Source organism: Berghia stephanieae, chromosome 4 (genome assembly GCF_034508935.2).
Source record: "Berghia stephanieae isolate SIO BIC M18660-M18661 chromosome 4, UCSD_Bste_1.3, whole genome shotgun sequence".
Classification (NCBI taxonomy): domain Eukaryota; kingdom Metazoa; phylum Mollusca; class Gastropoda; order Nudibranchia; family Aeolidiidae; genus Berghia; species Berghia stephanieae.
The window spans coordinates 32497108-32522107 of NC_088363.1; the positions used below are offsets into that span (position 1 = coordinate 32497108).

Below are 25000 nucleotides of genomic sequence, written 5' to 3' on the forward strand. Positions count from 1 at the left end.
AGAGAGAGAGAGAGAGAGAGAGAGAGAGGGAGATGCATCTCTTTGTTTTATTTTATTAATTGTGATTTTGACTATTATATTGGTTTGATTTTTAAAAAGTTTTTTGTTTTTGTTTGTTTGATATTTGTTTTTTCTTCTTGTTGTAAAACATTATATATAGTATATGTATTCTTGCAATCTGTTTAATTATATGTGTGCAAATATAATATTATAGCCTTAACTGATAGTTTGATTAACTCACAAAACACCGACTATTTCCGTTGTTTACCCAGGTTACTTTTACCCCATGCCTATTTTTTATTACATTTCTATAAGAAAAATTATAGGCGTTATATCAAGGTTAATGTTTTTAGTTTTTTTCATGTTAATGGTAGTTGAATAAACCTATCTATGTAAATGCTCATTTTAAATGCATTTTTTTCCAATTTCGCAGAGTAGAAAAAATCTCTAGGATTGAATGAGTTAACAAAGAATATGATATCAAGGTATGTTATAATGGTCGATCCTTTTGTACAATATTTTATCTACCATTACTATTTCCTAATCCCAAGTATATCTTTAGACCGCTTAATGACCTCAATAATATCATAACACCGTTACGAAATTTGCACCTATTGCGTAATTTAACCCTGACGATGCACCTGTCTTAAACACGAGAATGGCCACGACCACTCCACACACACACACACACACACACACACACACACAGAGAGAGAGACACACACGCACACGCGCGCGCGCAGTGAGGCCAAGTAAGCCAAATAATAAACGTAGTGCCCGCATGATCTCTGCCTAACGACCGCCATAAACAAACCGTGGAACCATTTGCATGGGCAGAAGGCTATTCTGCCAGTTTGGATTGTTTACGATATAATCCAAAAATAGACTTTATACGATGACCGACTGGGCAGTTCGGCGTATTCGGCCAAAACGCATTTTCTTCATTTTGGCTAGATATATTTTACTACAAATTATGATATCAGTCGATTTTTAAAAAATCTGAAAATGTGTATGAAACGGTGCCAGACAGAGAAAGAAAGAAAAAATACAAGAAAAAAAAACATCTAAAAATACCAGTCTTCCTCTAGTGTGGACAGTAGAGAAGGACTAAGTGGTCTTGTGGTATGACACTCGCTTTCGGATCGGAAGGTCCTGAGTTCGAGCCTCGCTCGGCACATGGTTGAATGATTGGAAAAGGCTCTTTACCCACATTCTTTCACCGTACTTAGGTGTAAAATGAGTACCTGGCCGTTAACAGCGTTGTCGCTGTCCGAAAAAATTGTAATATCGGCTAACAGGCGTCATGTCTCGTTCTACTTGTTACGTGTTGCTGTTGGTCATGGACCCTTTGTAAAGCGCTTTGAGCACTCTTTGTGGATATTGCGCTATATAAAAGCTCAATTATTTTTTTAAAGAGAATGACTAACTTTTTGGGATGTCTTTTTTTTTTCTTTTGATTTTATCTTTCTTGCTCTGTCTTGCCATAGTTTCATACACACCTTTTTTCAGATTTTTATCGTACATCAGTGCCTGCTCCCTAATTTGTCGCTTTGATATAAAAATAATAATCTCTAATAAATAAATAAATAAGTAAAATAACATTTCCTTTATTCATTCCATAGGGGAAATTTTCATCTAGGTTCTATATCAGGGGAAGACTGGAATAACCCAGGCGTCAGCCGCAGTGCAGCGACGCAAATTGAACTTGGGCGATGTGACTTGCTCAAGGCCACCCTTGGCAGCGGCGGGTGATTGAACTCGGTACTCGAGCAAAGGCTGAGCCTTTTTTTTGGGTGGGGGTGATCCCGATAGCTCAATTCATAGAGCATTAGAGTTACACGCACCAGGATCGATCCTAGATGAGTCTGAAATTTATTTTCAGAACAATCTGTCATTGGGTAGCTGGGTCTGTTAGATCTGACGGAAAGTAGTGTAGCAATTGATTTTGTCTGTTTCACAATATAGGAACCGCCGGGTTGAACTCCGTCTCTATGGGTCTAATAGTTCTGAAAGACTACTGAGGGTCATTTTAACCAGTTAACCGCCGTACTCTGGAATGACACGTATATAAAATTTTGGCCAGATGACTCGTCCTTCAGACATCGATCGATTTAAATGACCCTCATATTGGCAAAAAACTCAAAACTGGGATTTCGCGAAGTCTTTATAGTTTAGAGTTTTACAGTTTTTGCCAAGATGAAGGTAATTTAAATCGATTGATGATTGAAGGACGAGTCTTCCGGCCTACATTTTAGAATAACGGCAGTTAACTTGTTAACCCTCTCCTTACCAACCATAGGGAAATCGTCACATTGGTTACGATGCAACCGACAATTTTCTCATTCTGATTTCTCTTGTCATCACACAATTAAAGAAATGCTTTGATTACAGCTATAAATACTAAACACTGTGTTGTCGAGGCTTATTTTGCTGAACAACATTCTGTATAGAATGCACTTGTTACTTTTTTTGTTTGAGTAAGAAGTCTATTTTTGTGTTGGGTGGGTGTGAGGTTTGGAAAGGAGAGAGTTAATCGGTCAATATTTGGCCAAAATTAGAAATAGAATGCGTTCTGCCGTATTATGGTAAAATCATGGTTAGCGAGGTTTTCCCTTACGATTCCAGTCACATAAATACCCGCACTACAATAGTGTAAATCTCAGAGCTCCTAGGGATAACTGGATGGCCATAACCTTGAAGTACACAGAATGGTCAGAGATCAGAGTCGGTCCAGATGGCTCAGTGATGGAGCGCTTGCCTCACGATCAAAAGGACAGGATACGATCCGTGGTATAGTCGAGATTTTTAAATAAATGATGTTTTGCTATGTTTAATTTTATAATATTACCATTCTTTCATGTTTTTACAAGGTAACTGAGGACGAATATGATTTTAATTGTGTTTTTGTTGTCGTTGTTGTTGTTGTTGTAATTTATCAATTCAAATGTCTTTCGTTAGAATAAGTTACTAATGTTAGTGACTCCATATTGGTGTAAGTATGTGTATGAATGTTCAAGTATAAGTGTAAATGTATCTGTGAGTGAGTAAGTGTGCATGTGTAAGTGTTTGTTCCTTCATATCTATTCTCAAAATTGTCGAAGAAGGTTTGAATGACAATTAATATTGTAAAGCGCCGCTGATCACTTATGTAGAAGTTGAGCGCTATATTATAAATAACTTATCATCATCATCATTATCATCATCATCATCATCATCATCATCATCATCATCATCATCATCATCATCATCATCAACAACAAAAACAATAACAACAACAAAAAGAAACAACAAAGATTTAAACTTTCATGTCGTATAATATACGTTTTTTCCACAAAGCCGAAATGTCAAATAATAATCCTAGAGTTGTAAGGAAATGTGTCTTTTAAAATATTTTTTGTTGTTGTTGTGTTCATTTGTTGTTGTTGTATTTTTTTCAATATTATGTGTTCAATAGTCTTTCAGATTTATTTTTGTCATTTGCAGGGTTGTCAAAATGAATGCCACATCTCTATGCGTCTCGATCCATAGCATCATCTTCCTCCAGGCCCAGTTCAATAGTCCTAGTGTATAATGATAAAAAAAAAATAAAACGATTAAATAATAAAAATAACAACATTCCCTCTAATCATCCTCAAGGGAAATGATATTTCTTTATAATCCATCTTGAAAAAGGGACGAGATAGCCTAGGCAGGCGTCAGCCGCAATGCAGCGATGCAACATGTGCAGCAGGTACTAAGTTTCTAACTAGACGAAAAAAGAAAAACGACAGCTGGACTCGAACTGTGCGTCGTCCCCCCCCCCCCCCCGAAAGAAAAGACAATGTCGTATTACATTGGAGTCAACCCCTTCCCCCCCCCCCCCCCCCCCCACCTCTCTGTATATCAAATCAGTCTCCGAAAATTAAATTCAAACATAAATAGAATTATGTCCAACGGGGCTCCCGATAACTCATTTGATAGAGCACTTGCTTCGCACGCATAGAGACCGAGATCGAATATGAAGTCAATATGGTGGGTACAGTCGAGATTTGTTTTTATCTGACCCCCCCCCCCCTCCCCCCAAGCAGTGAATGGGTAGCTATGTATGTTAGATTCGGTGGAAAGTACTTTGTGATAGACTAGCGTCCTATCCAAAGGATAGCAAACAATTTCTATTGTCCGTTTCATGCAATAGAAACCGGGATAGACTTCGGCTCCATGGGCCGAATGGGTCTGAAGGACAACTTTAGAATGTCCAACATGATCCAAATCCTGCTATAGACACCGGGATAGACTTCGGCTCCATGGCCCGAATGGGTCTGAAGGACAACTTTAGAATGTCCAACATGATCCAAGTCTCAGGTTGGTGTATTTTTGACAAGTCGTGTAGTCATTTTAACCGATCGACATTAATTTGAGGACGAGTTGCCAAGTCCAAATTTAAAAAAAGCGTTATTGTTAGTGTTGAGCAAAATGGCTTAGCCTATAAGATGTTATCTATCTTTGTTGATTTATGTCCATTTTCTCTTAGGAAGTTAGATTATGCATGTGTTTGCTTCCTTGATTCACAGGGTCAAGTCAAAAAACTATAGCTATCTTGATTGATAAAGGATTACATTTTAAAAAAAATTTTATTCCCGTGGCAAAGGTCAGGGAGTGCATTGTTTATTTTTCCAACTTAGTCTTCGTTTCTGAGGGAGAGAGAGAGAGAGAGAGAGAGAGAGAGAGAGAGGGAGAGAGAGAGGGGGAGAGAGAGAGAGAGAGAGAGAGAGTAATGGATGAATAGGTAGATAGATAGATAGATAGATAGATAGATAGATAGATAGATAGATAGATAGATAGATAGATAGATAGATAGATAGATAGATAGATAGATAGATAGATAGATAGATAGATAGATAGATAGATAGATAGATAGATAGATAGATAGATAGATAGATAGATAGATAGATAAAATATTCAATGGGTTATTAATGAGAGAAACAGATATGATTAAACAGAGAAATGGCACATGTGTACTTACATTGATATTTAATTATTGGTATCCATTAGGCCTATAATGATTAGTAATTCTTCAGACCCTTAAGCCTAATTGAATAGGATTATACCCCGGTTTTTTCTTTAGCGTTTGATCTCATTTGGAGACTCTCAACACTTCTTGTGTTCACAGAGGTGGAGATTTACTACTATAATATCCTTTGGGTAGTTCGGATCAAAGGAGTAATACAGGCGTTTGCACGTGATTGTGAAACAAGATATGTCTAAACTCTTCTGTAGTTTCATTGGATGTTGGAAGTGTGAACTATGGCCTCAAAACAGAATTATGTTGGAACGGTTTTAGATTGTAAGAAATGAGTTTGTAGTGTCCAGAAAAAATGAGATTTGTGCCAAGAGCGTTTGATTTATTTAGATCAAGAAGTATAAAATCTTAAAGAGCTAAAAAGTAAATAAATGCCACATCTCTGATCATTTTAATTTTAGATTCTCTTATCGATAATATGCTTCAACAGTCGTGACGTCACTTCCAATCTAATGACGCATAGTAACTTAGTAACTGGTTATAAGCTATCTGGACAATGGCGGACGCCCTTATGAAATACTTCTCCGACTAGCATAAAAGTTTATCATGAGGAGAAAAACAGTGTAAATCTGATCATGTTTTGACTTTTATACATTCTGATTACATGACATGAGAAAAAGTTCGAGCCAGCATGAAGAATAAAAAATGCCGATTTTCTTTGTTTAGAACCAAGCTGCTCGTTGCCGGGCGGAATGACATCAGATTATTGAATCCAATTGGAAAGCGATGGGTGATGCTTTCTGGGATGGAGAGCCATACCCAGATGGTACTCCTTTCAGATGGTATTTGCATGTGAGTGACACGTCCTAAGTCTTCTGTTGTTTCATTTGAAGCTTCAAATGTGACCCATCGCCCAAAACAGATATAATATCGAAAAGGTTTAGATTTTAAGAATTTAATTTATTATAGCCCGAAATATGTGACCCATCGTCCCCAATAAAAGGTATTATATTGCGATGAACCGGAAGTCAAAAAGTGATTTTAATAGTAAATTGAACAAGATATTTTAGTTCTTGTTACTTAAAGAAAATATGATTATTTTTCTCTGTAAAACGTAAAAAATGCAACCTAAATCTCATATTTGTGACAGAAAATTCAATGTTTAGCATGTAAATCAACACGAGATAATACCGTTTTGAGGCATGAGTCAACATTTTTTTTCTTTCAAAAGGAAAATGTATAAGTTCTTAAGTAGCTAAAACTAAAGGCCTGTAATTAAAAGCTGGATAAGAGGAACTAAGCAAACAGATCTCAACAAGAAAATGGAAATGGATTGGTCACACTTTCAGAAAACTAACAACAGACATTAAGAGACAAGCTGTGGACTGGAACACTCAGGAGAAAAGTAATGTTGGGAGGCTTGAGAAAACACGGAGAAGGTCATGTGAAGAAGATGTGAGGTTGGCTGGAATGTCCTGGGGAGAATGTAAAGAACAGATACAGTGGAGATGCACTGTTGAAACCCTATGTTCCACAAACATGTAAAGGATTAAATGAAGAAATGATAAGGAGTTAAAAAGTAAAATTTCAGAACTCTGACTTTAGATTCACTTTCCGATATCTGGTCCAACTCGACATAATACTGGATAGAGACGGTTTGTTACATTTAGAGACTTTCAACGATTTTAGTAATTTTTCAGAGATGGAAATCCATATCCGATGAGTAGTTCCGATGAAAGAATAAAGATGGGTCTTTTGCACGTGATTGTGGAACACGATATGTCTAAAGTCTTCTGTGGTTTCTTTTGTGATAAAAAGCTGCTCGATCTGTTAACTGTAAAATGTAATGGACGAAAATGAATACTGTATAACAGCTTCCAGAAAAAAAGTTATAATACAATGATGGAACATTTTGGGATCAAACCCTTCTTCAGCCCATAAAAAACGTTTTAAAAGACATTAATAAATAACTTATAATTCAGACACACGGCAGAGAAATATCTAGCACGGGTGTCCGTGTAACTGGATTTTATTTGATACATCAATGTTTTTATTGCTTTATTTATTGGCTGAAGACAAGTTTTAAGCCCCGAAACCCTCCGTGTTTGGTACTTTGTTATTTTTCGAAACTGTGGTGTTTTACGTGACTGTGTCCTGATCGTAGACTAAAATTGTGACCTGGTCTTTAATAATTTAGATTTCGATTGGGTCATTTTTATTGATGCTCGGGTGTGCTTTTGCACCAGTTTTACCTTAGGTAATACCGATATGAAGGGGAAGGTTGCCTTAGGCTATTGACTTGTAGCTACGAGAGTCAGAAACCACAGTGAGTAGAGCAAAGAAAAAAGGGCATTTTTGTCATTATTTCACCATATTAAAGTACCGAATGATTACCTGGCCAGTATTAGCATTGTCTCTGCTGAAAGAAAGTGTTGTTTTGCTTTGCATGCGTCATTTCACATACGCCATGTTCATTGTTGTTATTGAATTCAAACTTCATATTATGAGAGTTGATGATATTTAAGTGGATATTGCGCTTTATAAAGGCTCATATATTCTCATTTTTACTTCAGAAACAAATCTGTTAATGTATGCTTTATAGACACAATTCGAGTGCACTCTTATTACGCACTTTTGAATCTATAATAATTTGCCATTATATTTTCTGCTTTAATGCATCTAATTGTTCATTTTCATTTTTTTTTTTTTTTTTGCCACGATAATCTCAAACCAGTAGTCCTTAGAGCCATTAGGCTCTGTCGGATTAGATTGTTACCAGCTTTTAGTATGAATAGCAATTGCTCAATACCATTTGGACAGGACGCTAGTCTATCATAACGTGTTTTCAGCCAGATCTAACAGACTGAGCTACCAAACTACTGCTGGGTGGACAGGAAGTCAGAAAAAAAATCGACATCACGCTAAATCGACCTCGGCCCCTTTCTTTATTAGTGATCGCTCTACCACGAACTATCGGGATCTCCAGATATAATTTCAGATCCCTTATAATGACCTATGAGCATATTTGAGTAGATATTGCGCTATATAAAGGCTCATATATTATATATATATATATATATATATATATATATATATATATATATATTTTAAATTAATTATAAAACCAATCTGCTAATTTATACTTTACTGACACCATTCCAAATGTTTTATTGTTACGAACATGTATATCTAGAGCTTTTATGTATCAAATTGTTCATTATCATTTATTATGACACTGGAATATCTAACCACCCATAGATTTATGTATAGTCGTGACGCCCATTTATCAGACTGCCCCATAAAATATGGAAACGAATAGCAACCATTAGGTGAAGTTATCCACGGTTGTATGAACGTATGACAGTCTAATTTCAATCCAGGTGGTGCGTGATAATTATCGTAATGTTCATTCACTATATAGAGTATGTAAAGGAGTTTTCCATGCCAAATGCGTTTACAATTATTTCTTGTTTTTTTTCATAAACCAGCGTGCCACATTTAAAATATATATATTTGTATATCTACTCGTATTTTGAGATTCTGACCATGATAAAAATTTCCCCTATGGGATGAATAAAGGGAATTTTATTTTTTATTTTATTATATTATAATTCGATATGCAATCTTTTCCTTGCTCACGATTCACTCCGGAGCATTGCTCTGACCCTAAAACTGTAAAGCTCCAATCCTGAAGTCTCGTCATACTTCTCAAGTGTTTCTTCCAGTTTAGAGCCTTTTGCATGTTAAGTACTTTGCGCATATTCAGGGGCTATTATAGTGTCCTGTTTTCAGTCTTTCCTATTCTTTTATTACTCGATCTCTCTCTCTCTCTCTCTCTCTCTCTCTCTTACTATATATATTATATATATATATATATATATATATATATATATATATAGTGCGGCTATGTGGTCTTGTGGTATGACACTCGCTTTCGGATCGGAAGGTCCTGGTTCGAGCCTCGCTCGGCGCATAGTTAAGTCCTTGGAAAAGGCTCTTTACTCACATTCTCTCACCTTACTCAGGTATAAAATGAGTACTTGTGCGTTAACAGAGTTGTCTCTGTCGGAAAAAATTGTAATATCGCCTAGCAGGCGTCATGTCCCGTCCTACATGTTAAATATTGCTGTTGATCAGGGGCCCCTTGTAAAGCGCTTTGAGCATGTTTAGTGGATATTGCGCTATATAAAAAAGCTCAATTTGTTATAGAGATAGAAGAAAAATCAGACGTTAAGTCCCGTCAACCGTCCAAGTCTATGAAAAATAACACCAAACAAACAACAAGGATTTTTATTGATCTAGAATTGTGCAATTTATTTCAATGCATGCATGTTTGAATATATAAAGCTACATACATCATCACATTAGAATTATCTTTGGATAACAATCAAGTGATACAATGTACAATATTCATCATGAATAATAATAATAATATACATAGTGTGCTTCCTAGCTATATTTAAAGGGTTTAGGCAGCTCATACGTATCACGCATGACGCATCAGACATCATGTACCGCGTATCTATCACTTGATCAGTCGAATCATACGTAAAATAGTGCTGCAATGCGATTTTTTGATTGAATGTTAATGTAAACATTTACGAGACTCTTATAAAAATCACACATCGGCGCTATTTTTACGCATAATGAGAAAGATCACGTAATTATACGTGGTACGTGGTACATATTATCTGCGAAACCCGTCTATTATCTTCATTTAGCATGTCATCTTTACGATCCGATTTTTTGAGTGGAAAGATATTCAAGAAAACAATGTATCAAAGAATGGAAAATCAAACAAACAAAACAAAAAGAGACACAATTTCCGTTTGAATAGATAATTATAGCATTAAAGACATTTAAATGTGACACACCCTCTCAAAGCGGTATTTTGCTTGGGAAACTCTATATTATTTGAGCGATCGTCCCAATAACGTATTACTATGTCGAGGTAATTTATATCAAGACTGCCAGATGGCTAGAGTTGTTCGAGACAAATTTCGACTTCAAAAGTGGCCAAATAGAAAGTCACGTGACCAGACATTACTAACATTTGGACCCCTTAAAAAAATCATCGGCTTTGATAAACAAAATAATTAATCAACTAGACTAGGAAAACATTGGTATTGCAAAAATATTTTTGAAATAACAAAAAAATTATTACGTAATAATAGAATCACAATTCTCAGTGCGGATAATATTGGGCAAATTGTCACGCACACCGCCGTCTGTCAGCCCTGATTTATATACCAGAAAGTGAATAGATAATCACAAAAGTGAGAATCGGGTTACGTTTTTATGATTTATTTTTAAGTGCGATTAACAGTTTTCGGCGTTTATACATGATTCGATGAAATCCTAATAAAGCCAACACCGCCGGACCAGAAATATTGGTTGACGTTAGGTAAGCTTGACTTAATCCATTATCAATGGATCATTACCAGGCAGGCTCTTACATAGAACCCACAAGGAACGAGGAAGAGAGGGCGGCCTAGACATAGCTGGAGAAGGGCATTGATGGAGGACCTAAAAACTGAAGGCTTTACATGGAGAGAAGCTGAGAAGATAGCATAGAGCCGGGCAAGGTGTAGGGATTCGTCGATGGCCTATGCTCCAGCTGTAGTGAAGCGACTTAGTAAGTAATGGAACATAATTAAATAAAGAACAGAAAATTTGTGACCAATAAGACATGTTGACTTTAAGCAGAATTTGACTTTAAGTGAATTCACTTTATGCAAATTTCACTGTACTATTTTGTATTTGTCATTGATGTATTCTTATTAACTCGTTTGTTGAAAGAGAGAGCAGGGTGCTAATATATTGAAAGTCGTTGTTTTATAAGAATAAACAGCGTTGAATCTTCATCTTGAATTGTGCGGCTATATGGTCTTGTGGTATGACACTCGCTTTCGGCAGAAGATCCTGGGTTCGAGGCTCGCTAAGCGCATAGTTGAATACTTGGATAAAAGGCTCTTTAATCACATTCTCTCACCGTACTTGAGTGTAAAATGAGTACCTGGGCGTTAACAGCGTTGTCTCTGTCGGAAAAAATTGTAATATCGCCTATCAGGTGTCATGTCTCGCTCTACATGTTACGTGTTGGTGTTGGTCAGGGACCCTTTTTAAAACGCTTGGAGCACGTTTAGTGAGTGGATATTGTGCTATATAAAAGCTCAAACTCAAGGCCAAAGATCTTATAATTGGGAAAATAAAGAGACAAAACAGTATACATTTAAATGATATAATCAAACGGTAAGGAAATGTACAGATTTCTTTTCATTATCGATACAGAGCAAAAGGGTTTGAATTCCCGTGTTCTGTATTGATGGAATGCGTTACTGTAAAATACTTACCATTTCTATAATATAATGAATGAGGATGACGTCATTCAGCTTTTTTGATGATTAGTTCCTACTGAATTCTCTCAATTAGACTTAACATTAAATGTTGCACGCACATATGTGTATTAGTACGATTGATCCTGGGTGAGAACTGCAGGTATTCTATTTAAACGCATACCACCAATAACATATTACACAGTCTGGTACTGTTTCATACAATATCTATTCATAATTCAGATTTGTATAATATCATTATGTAATCTTCTTTTCTTCATTATTCATGACATAAAATGAGGTCTATAGATTGTGGTCTCGATGCACATAACATAGTATGCAGATTTGATAACCTAACACAATTATCATGGGCTTGTTTTAACATTGTTGTAACGGACAATATTTTCCATTGGTTTGAGAGTATTTTCAATCCAACAATGAGCCCATAACAATTTGGGCAGACCTATCAGACCTGCAAATAAATACACGTCGATTGAGGTGGATGATATGAAGCCAGCCTCTGACAAGACAACTATATTTTTTCCAATTTGTTCAGAATACTTTTCTTCAAATAACAAACAACCCATTAAGTTGAACATTAACTTATCAAAAAGTCTACTATTTTCAATATACTGCTTTACATACAGTTACTTGCTGTCATACCAAACTGCGTTACTTTTTAATGGTTTCAGTGGTATAAAATTGATAAACATAAAAGAAAATCGTGAATGGTGATGGTGACATTAGGACAAGGTGATCTCATAATTATAATGTATTGAATAATAACATGTAGGTACGCTGTTTCATCAGTGCTTAAAACACGTCGTTTACCGCAAGAAAGCGTTACTTTAAATGCAATTCTTTTTAATATCTTGTACAAAAATGGTGCATCGTTTTACAGAGACAATGTGATTCGTTAAATACTGAATTATTAAGCTATGGACATGATTGTGGAATGTAACTATAAAATGTCTTTCATCAGTTCCATAACCCTTGCTTTATTTTGTCAATCGTTACTTCTATTTTGTTTTTATTATAAATTTGATGTGAGACCAGCTGACTCGACATGCTCTTATTTCGAATATTCAAAGTTTTACTTAATCAGATTTAACTGAAGCTTATCATCTGAGCATTGGGCAATTAGAGGAGGAGAGTTGAAGAGGAGACGAAAGAGTCTAAAAAGACATGGAATAAGTTGAGCTGGCTGGCCTACGACAGAGATGCCCGGAGGAACTTTGTTGGCGCCTTATGCTCTATCAAGGAACCAAGAGGATAAGTAAGTAAGTAAGTAAGTATGTAAGTAAGTAAGTAAGTAAGTAAGTAAGTAAGTAAGTAAGTAAGTAAGTAAGTAAGTAAGTAAGTAAGTATCATATTTGCAAGATGTTATGGGCCTAATATTAATATGTGTCAGTTGCCGTCGGATTGGGAGGTTGTGGATTCAAAACCCTTTGAGGACAATACAGTTTTTCATTTGAGCATAAAAATTTGATGGTCTTTACTATAAACAAAAAGTGGCTTCAATATGGGTGTTCAAGCTGGTAAACAAAATGACAGTAAACTCTCATAGCCTTGTAGAGTTGAATAAACGAAGTGTACTCGGGAAAACTCCCACAGATGTCCACTTCTTGGAATTGTTTCAGATTGCCCCTATGTTGCCTACATGTTTATTCTACCTTGGAAAATTATTGAATCATTGCCTTTGCTTGTGGTAACTTTCTTCAGTCGATCCATTATGAGTAAATTCATATAAAGTAAAATGACAATCTAAATTATGTTACTTTATAGATGTCATTTTGTATTCGCTGTCGTTTAAAAGTAGTAACAAGTAGTTCAGCAATAGTGACTAAATTGTATTTACGATCGTTTACAAGTGGTCATTTGCATATGACGTGCAATGTTGTGCTATGTAATACTTACCAAATGTCAAATGAAAAAAAAAAGACTGTGCAAGTGAGTAAAGGAGTGGCTTATTTGTTACGTCACTCTGCGCAAGTGAATTGCGCCCTACAGAACTGGATCCGATACCGTCTCTTTATTTGAAAAGATAGTGCATTATCAATAATTGAGCATTCCCTAAAACATCTCTCTTTTGACTTGTTGGTAAATCCTTAATGTCAGAATCCAGTAAACAACCATATTTTTGTAAATATTGAATAACCCAATCAACTTACTTCTTCTTCAAGCGTAAACAATATAAAATTGAATTTGTTATCTCTAAATTAAATTCAACACATAAGGGACCATTTATTTCAGCCTGAAATATGTTGACACAATACACAGTATCTACCTTTCGCAACCAACAACGCACGCCTTATAATTTGATAACTTACGATCAGCTGCTTCAGATATAGGGCAGATCCGTTGTAACGTGTGCACGCCTATCATAAATAAGAGTCAATCAACAATCGAATCTTGTCTACGTGTCACAAGAGATCTCTTCATTTAAATTAGCTGATCATGTGTCATCTACGAGAGACATCGTTGTATAATAAATTGGATTAATTAATTGCACGCCTATTATAAATAAGAGCCAATCAATAATCGAATCTTGTCTACGTGTCACAAGAGATCTCTTCATTTAAATTAGCTGATCATGTGATATTCTGCGAAAGCCAGCGTCGTTGATTAATTAACTACCAATGTTGGTGACAAACCTGGATGTTCTACAAAGGTTTCTGGAATCTTACAAGATGCTGGGTCCGGATCTTGGCGAAGTCAGCAATAATTGAACTATTCTAATTTGATATGAGCTCAATAGCACCGTTGTAGATTGTGTTAATCCTTTAAAGGCGGGATTTTACTTGAACGCAAACTTCATATCACTTCTGAACATTTTCAACAAGACATTATTAGAGTCTATATGGTTACAATGTGAATTGGTTTATTCTTTTTCCTTTTCTTTTTGTGAAAACTGTTATTGTGCAACATTAAAAATGATAACAACAACAACAACAACAACAATAATAATAATAATAATAATAATAATAATAATAATAATAATGATGATAATAATAATAATAACAATAATGATAACAAAATAATAATACTAATAATAATAATACTAATAATAATAGTAATAAATAATAATAATAAGAATAATAATAATAATAATAATAATAATAATAATAATAATAATAATATTAATGATGATGATGATGATGATGATGATGATGATGATGATGATGATGATGATGATGATGATGAAAGCAGAAATCGTGATTTTTGAAAATGCGGTCAGTTCGTTACGGAGTCAATCTCTCAAAAACCCATTTCAAGCTTGGTGGATAATAAAGTGAAGTGATTCAAAACTGTTTATTGAGCAAAATTTGTTCCGGTGTACACGATGTGGTGTCTATAAAAGTATGTTATATTTACAATTGCTGAAGGTGCAAAACGACAATGTTATACCATTAGAAATTTTCTGGACATCGATCTAAAGACAAAGTGCGTTATAATGCCATGTAATTTAATCCAGGGAGATTTTATTAAAATATAAGTTCATTGACATTAGGCAAATTGAACAAAATATTTTTTAAAAAAAGAACAGGCGTTTATCACATAAATTGTGACCCATCGTTTCATACGGTATTATGTCAGGATGGTTTAAAACTAGAGCTTTTATTTAGCGCGATATTCAAAAACGTGCTCAAAGCCTTTGCAAATTGTCCCTGACCAACAGCAACACTTAACATTTAGGACGGGGCATGACGCCTTGTAGGCAATATAATTTTTTTTTCCGACAGAGACAACGCTGTTAACGGTCAGGTACTCATTAATCATTAACCATTTCGTTGATTGAGTGTCATTTAAAATCGTGATTTTGATTATTTGAAAATTTTAGACTTCCATTTCAACTGGTTCATCCTGACAGAGCACTATTTCGATGCAATGGGTCGCATATTATGTGCTCGTTAATCTTACCTTGTTAATTTAAGTACAAACCATAAAAGGTAATAATAATTTATAATATGTAAAAGTGTCAATAATCAATCACAGACTTTAAAATATTATAAGTGAATATTTAGCACTGTAGTATGGAGTGAGTAATGCCAGTTATTGGGGTGACTAAGTTTTTTTAAAAATAGTCCTACAGAGCCATTGGGCCCATGGAGCCTGAGTTTGTCCCGGTTTCTATAGCGTGAAGCGGACAAAAGCAATTGCTTGCTATCCCTTGGATAGGAAGCTAGTCTATTGCAAAGTACTTTCCGCCAAATCTACCAGACTCAGATACCCATTCACTGCTATGTGGATAAGGGGGGGGGGGGGGTCAGAAAAAATCTCCATTGCACTCGGGATCGATCTTGGTCTCTTTGTGTGTGAAGCGAGTGCTCTACCAAATGAGCGATCGGGACTCCCGGTGACTAAGACCAGTCCCCGAAAGTACCCCTCCCCCCGCCCCCCAGATAGAAAATTGTTAAACAAATTATGGTAAAATGTACATAGGTTCATCCTATCCGATGTCCTGATCTGACGTGTGGGAAAGGCAAGGGTCAACTCTATCAAATGATCTACATTTTACCATCTAATTTATTTTTGTTTAATAATCTCTAATCTGTGGGGAAGGGGGGGGGGCAGCACATATGGAGCTGGTCCTAATCACCCACCCCAACTGGTCTAAGGGCTAACCCACCCCGGAGACTGACTCCGACGACCTGGCACTGGGTAAGTCTCGCGGCTCTTCTCTATATTCTTAGTATTTTGTCCGTGCCCGCCGACGTCTTTATCCGGAAGACGGAAGAGGATGGCAGTGCCGGGTCGTCGGAGTCAATCCCCGGTGTGGGTTAGCCCTTAGTCACCCCATCACATGGTAATTTACATTGTTGTTGTTGTTGTTTATTGTAGAAGCAGTCGTACTGTGCCATAACAGCTGCAGTACTGTGTAAAAAAAGAGATGCGCGTATTTAAAATTTTGGCCAGAAACCTTGTCTTTCACAATTTACCGATTAAAATGCTCATTTTTCATTCATTCATCACATGATCTGATGATCGTCCGGGGGGGGGGGGGGGGGGGGGGGGGATACATGTGATGCAGCTCTCACCACTTTCCGTCATTCTTCTCTAAAGTTGGCCTTCTCCAAGAGTTCTTCCATCTTCATTCCTGTCCATTGCTTGATATTGTCCATCCAAACTTTCCTTTGTCTTCCTCTTCTTTTTCCTCCTTCAAGGGTAGGTAGCATTATCATCTCTAATAGATGATAATGGTAGGTACCGTTGTACACAAACCTTCATGCCTCACATTGACAGTTTCCTCATTCTGACTGTGGTGATGAGGGGTTCCTGTCGTCCTGCACGATCTTGAACCTCTTCCAGTACGTCTTTATTGGTTCTGCTGTGTTCTGTATACGGCACCCGCAGGAGTTTTCGATAACTTTTCATCTCAAAAGCAGATTAAAAGACTCGCATCTTGGTAAAGACTCAAAAGTCTAAGACGTGCGAAGTCCAAGGTTTGAGGGTTTGGTCATTGCCAATAGGAGGGTCATTTTTACCGATCGATATTTGAAAGACGAGTTTTCGTACCAAATTTTTAAATACGTGTCTTTCTTGAGTGCGGCAGTTAACTGGTTAATCAAGACGCAAATAACTAATTAGCGTGTCGTGTTCACTGTGCTTGACTGTAATCTTTGTGCTGGCCATTTATGGTCAAAATTTAATTTTAAATATAATATTTGGTGACAACAATGGGTAATGTTTGAAAGAGTATAAAAGTATGTACACTTATTAGAAAAATATACCACAGACCTCAATCACGTATCAAAACAAAACAATATTTCCATGTTAGATAAACCATCACAATGATCTTTCTATATTCATTTATTATATAATGTTGTTGGGAATTAAGCTTTGAAGTTTAATTAATGAAGGCGGTGTGGATCCTGATAGCTCATTTGAGGTGACGAATCCCAGGTGCAGTCGAGATGTTTTTAAAAAAATCTGAACCCCTGTCCACTCAGTAGTGATTGGGTGGCTGGATATAATATTCGGTCTAGCGGCAAGTACTTTGCAGTAGACTACCGTCTTATTGAAAGGAAAGAAAGCTATAAAAACCGGGATAAACTCCCGTTCCATTGACCTCATCGATCTGAAGGACTCTTGTTTTTCTATGAAATGAATTACATGTGAATCTCTAAACTGTGCAGTCATCTTGTTTTTCGGGACTGCATGAATCCTTTAATAAGCTTGACTCTCCCCCAAGGTCTTATCATATTCTCTATACAAAATACATTGCAAATGGGCTGAGACTTATTCAGAGGTGTTCTATAGATGATAAAATCGTGTTGCTATGGGCTACTTTCGTTTTTACCTTAACTTCTCCTTACCAATAATTTTCAGTATTTTCCCTAAATGTCAGGCTTACCCAGCAAAAAAAATATTGTTTGTTTTAACTCAAAAAAGCTCCCTACAAAACAACATTATGTTCTTATTAATTAAACAAAGATCATTCTTCAAAGTTTGTGATATGCAAAATAAATCTGAATTTAAAAAATGTATAGATATTGTGTCGTAACAAATGTGACGATTTTGCTGTATGTGCCGCTAATGAGAGGGTTTAACCATTATATTGTTGATTTTTTAAAAATTACCTAATTGTTGGTTAGCTAACGAAACGAAAGTAGGGAATGACTAATGCTAAATAACTGTCTATTTAATAGTTCTAAAATGTTATTCTCTTAAAATACACTCATCCTATTGTGTTTTATTGTGATTTGATAATAGTATGATTCCGATGTGCGTAAAGTGTATTAAAATGTGCATATGGCTGAGGGTGAATAAGTACCGAACTATTGGTAGTAACCAACGTGTACAGGTCTGCCATCCGAACCCACTTATGGGCCTAGTTTAACATTGTAATAATGGACAATGTAATAATGTAAGTCATCTTTTTATTTTTTTGGTGAGATTTTCATTACAACAATGAGCCCATAAGGAATTGGGTTATCAGACCTGCAAATAAGTGATAAGTGCACGTCGGTAGTAACGGATTGAGTTAAGAGTGCTAGCGTGAGAAAGGTACTAAGCAGGAGATGCCTCTTGCATGAAATAAACATTTGATTAAATAGAGAATACTTAAAACACGGTGACGCGCATTGAGCATTGTGAATCCAAGAAATTGCGCTTTATAAATGTGCATTCATAAATATTAAAAATATAACGATAAGTGTTGAATTGTAAGTTTCAATTTATTAGACGAATAAAGATACTGTAGACGTTTCAGTTTTCCCCTTTATCTACAAAACACGATGAATAAAACATTAAGGACGAATGAGATATTCGTTTACAATTCAACACTTATCGTTATTTTTTTCTTCCTTCGAGCTTCCAGCAGCAACATTTTCATTATTCATACATATATAAAATACTCGTAGTTATATGTTTGTGAGAGACCGTGCTTGTGTTTGTGGATGCAATTTGTGGATTGCCAGTCAAGCATTTACTACCGTTGTGACAAAAATGAGATGTGACAATATTCGTTTCATAATAATGGTATTTGTATATACATATAATAATTGTTACATCAATCATAATTTATACAAGAATACTCGGTATCATGATATTAATTAAATAATTATGAAAATATGAATAAAATTATTTCCACTCGTAATGAGTTAATTTTTGATTTAGCAAAATGCAAATGCAGCCAATTAAGGGATCAAAATGATAATATACATACAATATTTCACTCCGTCATAGTTAATATCTTTTTATTTTTTGTTGAGAACGTAAATATAAACCAAAGATAATTACAGCAGTGTCATGTCTAAACATCAGTGCGGTAAAATATGTTACAAAACCTTTAGCAAAGGGATCAACTGCGCGATAACATCACGTGATCAATCAATAAATTATGAGGAACTTATCCAAACAAGTTAACGCAATTATACACGTACCGCTAACATATTTCTATACCAGGTTGGGGAAATTCTTACTTCATATGTCGTCATAACGGCACATTGATTTGTGCCACGCGAATGTCGCAATTATCAGCCTTTACATAACCAAATTTTTCAATTGGTTATCTTTCCAAAACGTGCAGTTTGTATTAGCTGTGAAAAAAAAACAACCTTGCATTGTCTTACAGAAAATTCAGCGTTGAAATAATTTCCAAATGATTGAAATGAATAAACAGGCTGTCTGATGTTCCAGAAATTGTCGAGGTATCATGCATGCTAGTCTTTGATCTTGTAATGTTTTACAGCAAGTGACACGTGATCGGCGTCGGGAGCTACGTCATCAGAAAAGGGAAACACGTATTCATCAAGGAAATAGGGAATTCCCGGAATATCTAGGTCAAATCCTGCTGGAAGGTTGTCACGTGATCTGGGCGTGAATGTAAAACCTGGGGTGTCTTTGATTAGGCTGTGGAGTAAATTAATATGAATTATCAGGACGGTAATGGATGTAGGTGTAGAAGTAATGGCGATGAAAATATATTTTATGACAACAATGAAAACTCCAAGGTCCAATAAATGCTGGGTGTACCAAAAGATTAGAACAAATGGATAGATGGATATATAGATAGATAGATAGATAGATAGATAGATAGATAGATAGATAGATAGACAGATAGATAGATGGATGGATGGATGGATGGATAGATAAATAGATAGAGAATGAGAGTGAGAGTAGGAAAATGAGAGAGAGAGAGAGAGAGAGAGAGAGAGAGAGAGAGAGAGAAAGAAAGAAAGGAATAGAGAGAGAGTGAGAGAGAGAGAGAGGGGGGGAGATAAAGAGTGAGAGAAAGAAAGAAAAAGAGAGAGTGAGTGACAGAGAGAGAGTCAGAGAGAGAGAGAGGGAGAGATAGATAGATAGAGAGAGAGAGAGGGGGGGGGGAGAGAGAGGGGGGGGGGGAACTCCAAAGGGCTATAGTACACACCAACGTGGAATGGTGCAATTTGATTGGATGAATAAAAACCTGTGATTAAGTCGGTGAGTGGAAGAGATAAGATAGTAATAACTGCTATAGGGGATCAAGCTGGTCAATCTCTGACTGACCATTGTCCATGCCAACCAGACAATATTGGCCATGATGGTCAATACGCTGCTCCCATTAATCAGATTATGGCCAGGGCCTGACATGTTATTACTAGTTATAGCATGACAATGGTTAGTTATCCCTATTACGATCAGAACAATATCATTATAATCTTTTTTTCACTATTTTTCGTAGTTTAATTATGATCGGGGATGACGACAATGATGACGATGATGGATGACAATAATGGCATTATTATTTATTATTTATTATTATTATTATTATTATTATATTATTATTTATTATTATTATTATTTATTATTATTATTATTATTATTATCATTATTATTATTATTATTATTATCATCATCATCATCATCATCATCATCATCATCATCATCATCATCATCATCATCATCATCACCACCACCACCACCATCATCATCATCATAAGTGGTATGCTGGGATAGTTTTAATTAATGCTACAGAATGAATTCATTGTCAAATATATGACACTTGGGTTGACTAATTCATGTTTACTTAGGAGAACGAATAAGATCTATTCTTTAAAAAAATACGGTTTTGGGTCAAATTTCTTCCGTACAGCCCAAGTTAAATTGTTGTCAATGAGCACAGAATTACTGGCAAATCTAAAAATAAAAGAATTATTTTTTACAGATTGACATACGAGTAACCTGTAAACCTTTCTTAGATTAAGGGTAATTCTTTTATCTGTAGACTCCAACGATTATTTATAGAAATTTGCAAGAGCATAATGATCGGTCCTTTGATGTTGAGAATTACCATCTGGACGTCCTGTTGCCAGATTTATTTGCGCGCACCTACCTACTTTAATTTTTATACCGGACCAATTTTGATCGTTGATTGCTCAAAACATTCATTTCAATCTATGTTAAGTTACAAAAAAATAGTATCATAATTATAGTAGATGAGTGCTTGTCGTAATAGTGGCTATATGGTCTTGTGATATGACATTCGCTTTTCGAATCGGAAGGTCCTGGGTTCGAGCCTCGCTCGGTGCATAGTTAAGTCCTTGGAAAAGGCTCTATAGTCACATTCTCTCACCGTACAAAAAATGAGTGTTTAATGAGTACCTGGCCGTTAACAGCGTTGTCTTTAAGCTTTGACGGAAAAAATTGTAATATCGCCTATCAGTCGTCGTCTCGTTCTATAATATGTTACGTGTGGCTGTTGGTCAGGGACCCCTTGTAAAGCTCTTTGAGCACGTTTAGTGGATATTGCGCTATTTAAAAGCTCAATTAAAAAAAAAAACTCTTCCCAAACATTGCGGGTTCTTCACTAGTTTCTTAATATGACGAAATCTAAAATTTGACATTTTCGGTCACCTTAACCTTAAAATACCCCATTTGACATCATCTAAGCTGCCCCAACATAATACCATTTTGAGATGGTTGGTCACAATTTCAGCCTTATAGTAACAGTAATATTATTATACTCAACTTACCAGTATGTGGTCGGGCTGATATGGGACCGTAGGGGTTCGGATCCGGATTCAAACTTGTTAGCAATGGTCACGTTGTTGCCGAAGAGACAGTATCGAGGCATCATCACTCCGACGACTCCGGCTAAGACTCGACCTGTGTGAATGCCGATTCTCATCTGTGGAAAGATCAGAGAAAAAAAAATACGGATGCTTTATTTTATATGATTAAAATGCAACATTTAAGTAATAACAATGTGACCCATTGGCTCTCAAAGGTATCGTGTAGGGTTGATCTAGATGAGTGAAATTGAATTTTCAGCCCAAACATATGAGATTTGGACAGGATCTTGAATGCTCTTAGAAGATAGGTGGGTGTTTAGTGAGATAGGCCGAGAGAAAGATCGATCAATAGATATATGGATAGATCTGTAAAGTAGATAGATAGATGGATAAATAAATAGAAAGAATGACTCCACTATAACAAAGTATTGGACTGGAACCCTCAGGGCAGAAGATCAAGGGGAAGGTCCGAGGAACATGGAGAAGAATTAAAGAAGCTGACATACAGAGACGTGGTAAGACATTGAATGAGATTTTATAAAGTTAGCTCGGGATGGAGAAGGATGGAAACTGTTTGCCTGTGGCCTATACCCTGACCCAGGGTTAAAAAGGCAATGATGATGATAGATAGATAGAAAAATAAATAGATAGATAGGTAGATTGATAGATTGATAGATAGACAGATAGTTATATAGATAGACAGATTATGTAGATAGATAGATATGTAGATAGGTATATATATATATATATATATATATATATATATATATATATATATATATATATATATAGATAGATAGATAGATAGATAGATATATAGATATATAGAGGTGGAAGAAATGATTACTGCATACCCAGTCAAGGAGAAGATCTCAAACAACAATGACACAACTGCTGCGTGTTGATATCAATAAATATTTCAATCCTCCCATTACACACACCAATTTGTCAATTTTCCTACAGCGACATCATCTCCTTCTGACAGTCTGGACATGAGGTATAATCTAGTGTCGAGCGGAAGTCTCGATGATACCTCAAGTCATCGGCCACCAACACTCAAAACTTCCCGAACTCGATGACCAAGGAAAAGTCGGGAATTCCCGAGAAGTAGCACTTCAACTGAGCTTTGGATGGCTTTTTTGTATCAAAACTTAAAATACATTAAATAAATTCACTTTGTATAATAATAAAACATTGATACCTATAACCATTTTGATCTATTTACGACGTTTGTGTTTTGTTAGCTGTTTAAAATATGATATAACGTCAATACCCAATACCAATGACTAGGTATTGAATGAAAGCACCGATGACTAGAGCGATGCTCGAGACTTTTTTGAGTCTCGAGACTCAAAAAAGCATCGAGACGCAAAAAAGTCTCGAGCTTCGCTGGAATCATCGCCGGCGAGAGAGGGGTGAACAATGCAGATAGTACACATTGTTAGTAACGCGTGCGTCGCTCGCGCAGTATAGTCTCGAGACTCGGGACTCGGGACTCAATACGAGAAGCATCGACGACCAAGATTCTCGAGACGAGAAAAGCATCGAGAACTAAGTGGAGGTCGGGAAGTTCTCAGTCCTCGATGACCTGACTTCTCAAAACCTAAAGCATCGATGACCTTTTGGTGACCCGGATGCCCTCCCCTAGTATAATCCCGTCCAGGACAAGGAAAATCTCTTTCCTGTTCTACGTTCCCCCGACAACTCCCCCACTTACTTCCCTCTCACCCCCAAGCACCCCCCCCCCCCCCCATCTCCTTCGCCGTACTTACAGACTCCCCGCTGTGACAAGATGCCAGTTTTGATTTGGGGTTGTACAATACCAGACGTCATCATATCATAGCCAAGGATGTCTGTACGTTATTTATATCGTTTGCAGATCTGTCCGTGGTATTGCGAACAAATTAGCTCGAGGTAAAATGCATTTTCGACAACACAGCAGTTGTACTACCATTTTACAGTGTTGTAATGATGGCAATTAAAAAGATAATAAATATGGCAGATATCTTTTGTGGGAGTTTTGTGGTCTTGTGATAAGACACTCGTCTTTGGACATGTAAATTGGTATTGTTGGCTTAGGAATCTTTGTAAAGCGCGTTGAGCACAAGGATTTGACATTGCCCTATATAAAAGCTCATGTTTTGTTATATTAACAAAAATCCAAGATGGGACACTGGGATAATAAAAAGGTACCAAAACCTGAGCTTTCGTGTCCAGCTTCCCCCATCCACTCACATCCCATCCCCCACCCCCTACTTCCAGACTTCCCGATTGAGACAAGATGTCAGTTTGTCTTGTGTGTCGATGTACAATACCAAACGTCATCATATCATAGTCAAGCCTGTCTGTATGTAATATTTCTGTCGCCAGCAGCTTTGACGTGGCCTTGCGGACAAATGAGCTCAAGGCCAAATGCACACAGCGGTTGTAATGCTCCTTTAAGTCATGTAATGATACCATTTAAAAAACAATAAATATGACAGTTTTAGTGGGGGGGGGGGGGTTGTGGTCTTGTGATTAGACACACGTCTTTGGACCTGTAAATTGTTGTTGTTCGCTTAGGACTCTTTGTAAAGCGCTTTGAGCACAATGAGTGGGTATTGCCCTATGTAACAGGGTATTTTTTTCATTTTTGTGCACAAGGTTAAATTTTACCTAGGACACGGGAAATCCCTCTTCCTGTCGAACTTTCCCTATCACCACCAAATCCCATCTCCCCTTCCTTTACTTCCAGACTCTTCGATGTGACAAGATGCCAGCTTGTTTTGTGTGTCGCTGTACAACGTAAGAAACCATCATAATATCTTAGACAAGGATGTCTGTATGTTATGTCTCTCGCCAACAGTTCTATCGTGGCCTTGAGGACAAACTAGCTAGAAGTAACATGCATTTGGACGACACAGCAGATCAGAGTAAAATGAGTACCTGGACAATAACGGCGTTGTCTCTGTCGAAAAAAATTGTAACAGGCGTGATGTCTTGGCCTACATGTTAAATGTTGTTACTGGCTTGAGACTCTTTGTAAAGCGCTTTGAGCACAATGTGTGAATACTGCCCAGTAAAAAAGTTCTTTTTTTCTTGCTTCTTAATCCCGCCCGAAATCTCTTTCATGTCCAACTTCTACCATCCACCTATTTCTCATCCTTACCCACCCCATACTTTCAGTCTTC

The 25000-nt window shown here is 36.5% G+C and overlaps 1 protein-coding gene across 1 annotated transcript in view; it reads right to left on the minus strand.

The window, feature by feature from the left end:
* Positions 1-19031: 19031 nt before the first annotated feature.
* LOC144970436 (guanylate cyclase soluble subunit alpha-2-like) overlaps positions 19032-25000 on the minus strand; it is a 201999-nt gene continuing 196030 nt past the window's right edge. The window contains exons 11-12 of the mRNA XM_078910071.1: positions 21792-21946; positions 19032-19689 (exon numbers count right to left, since the gene is read on the minus strand). Coding sequence (XP_078766197.1) covers positions 19500-19689; positions 21792-21946 — 345 coding nt within the window. The 3' untranslated portion in view covers positions 19032-19499. The remainder of the gene's footprint in view (positions 19690-21791; positions 21947-25000) is intronic.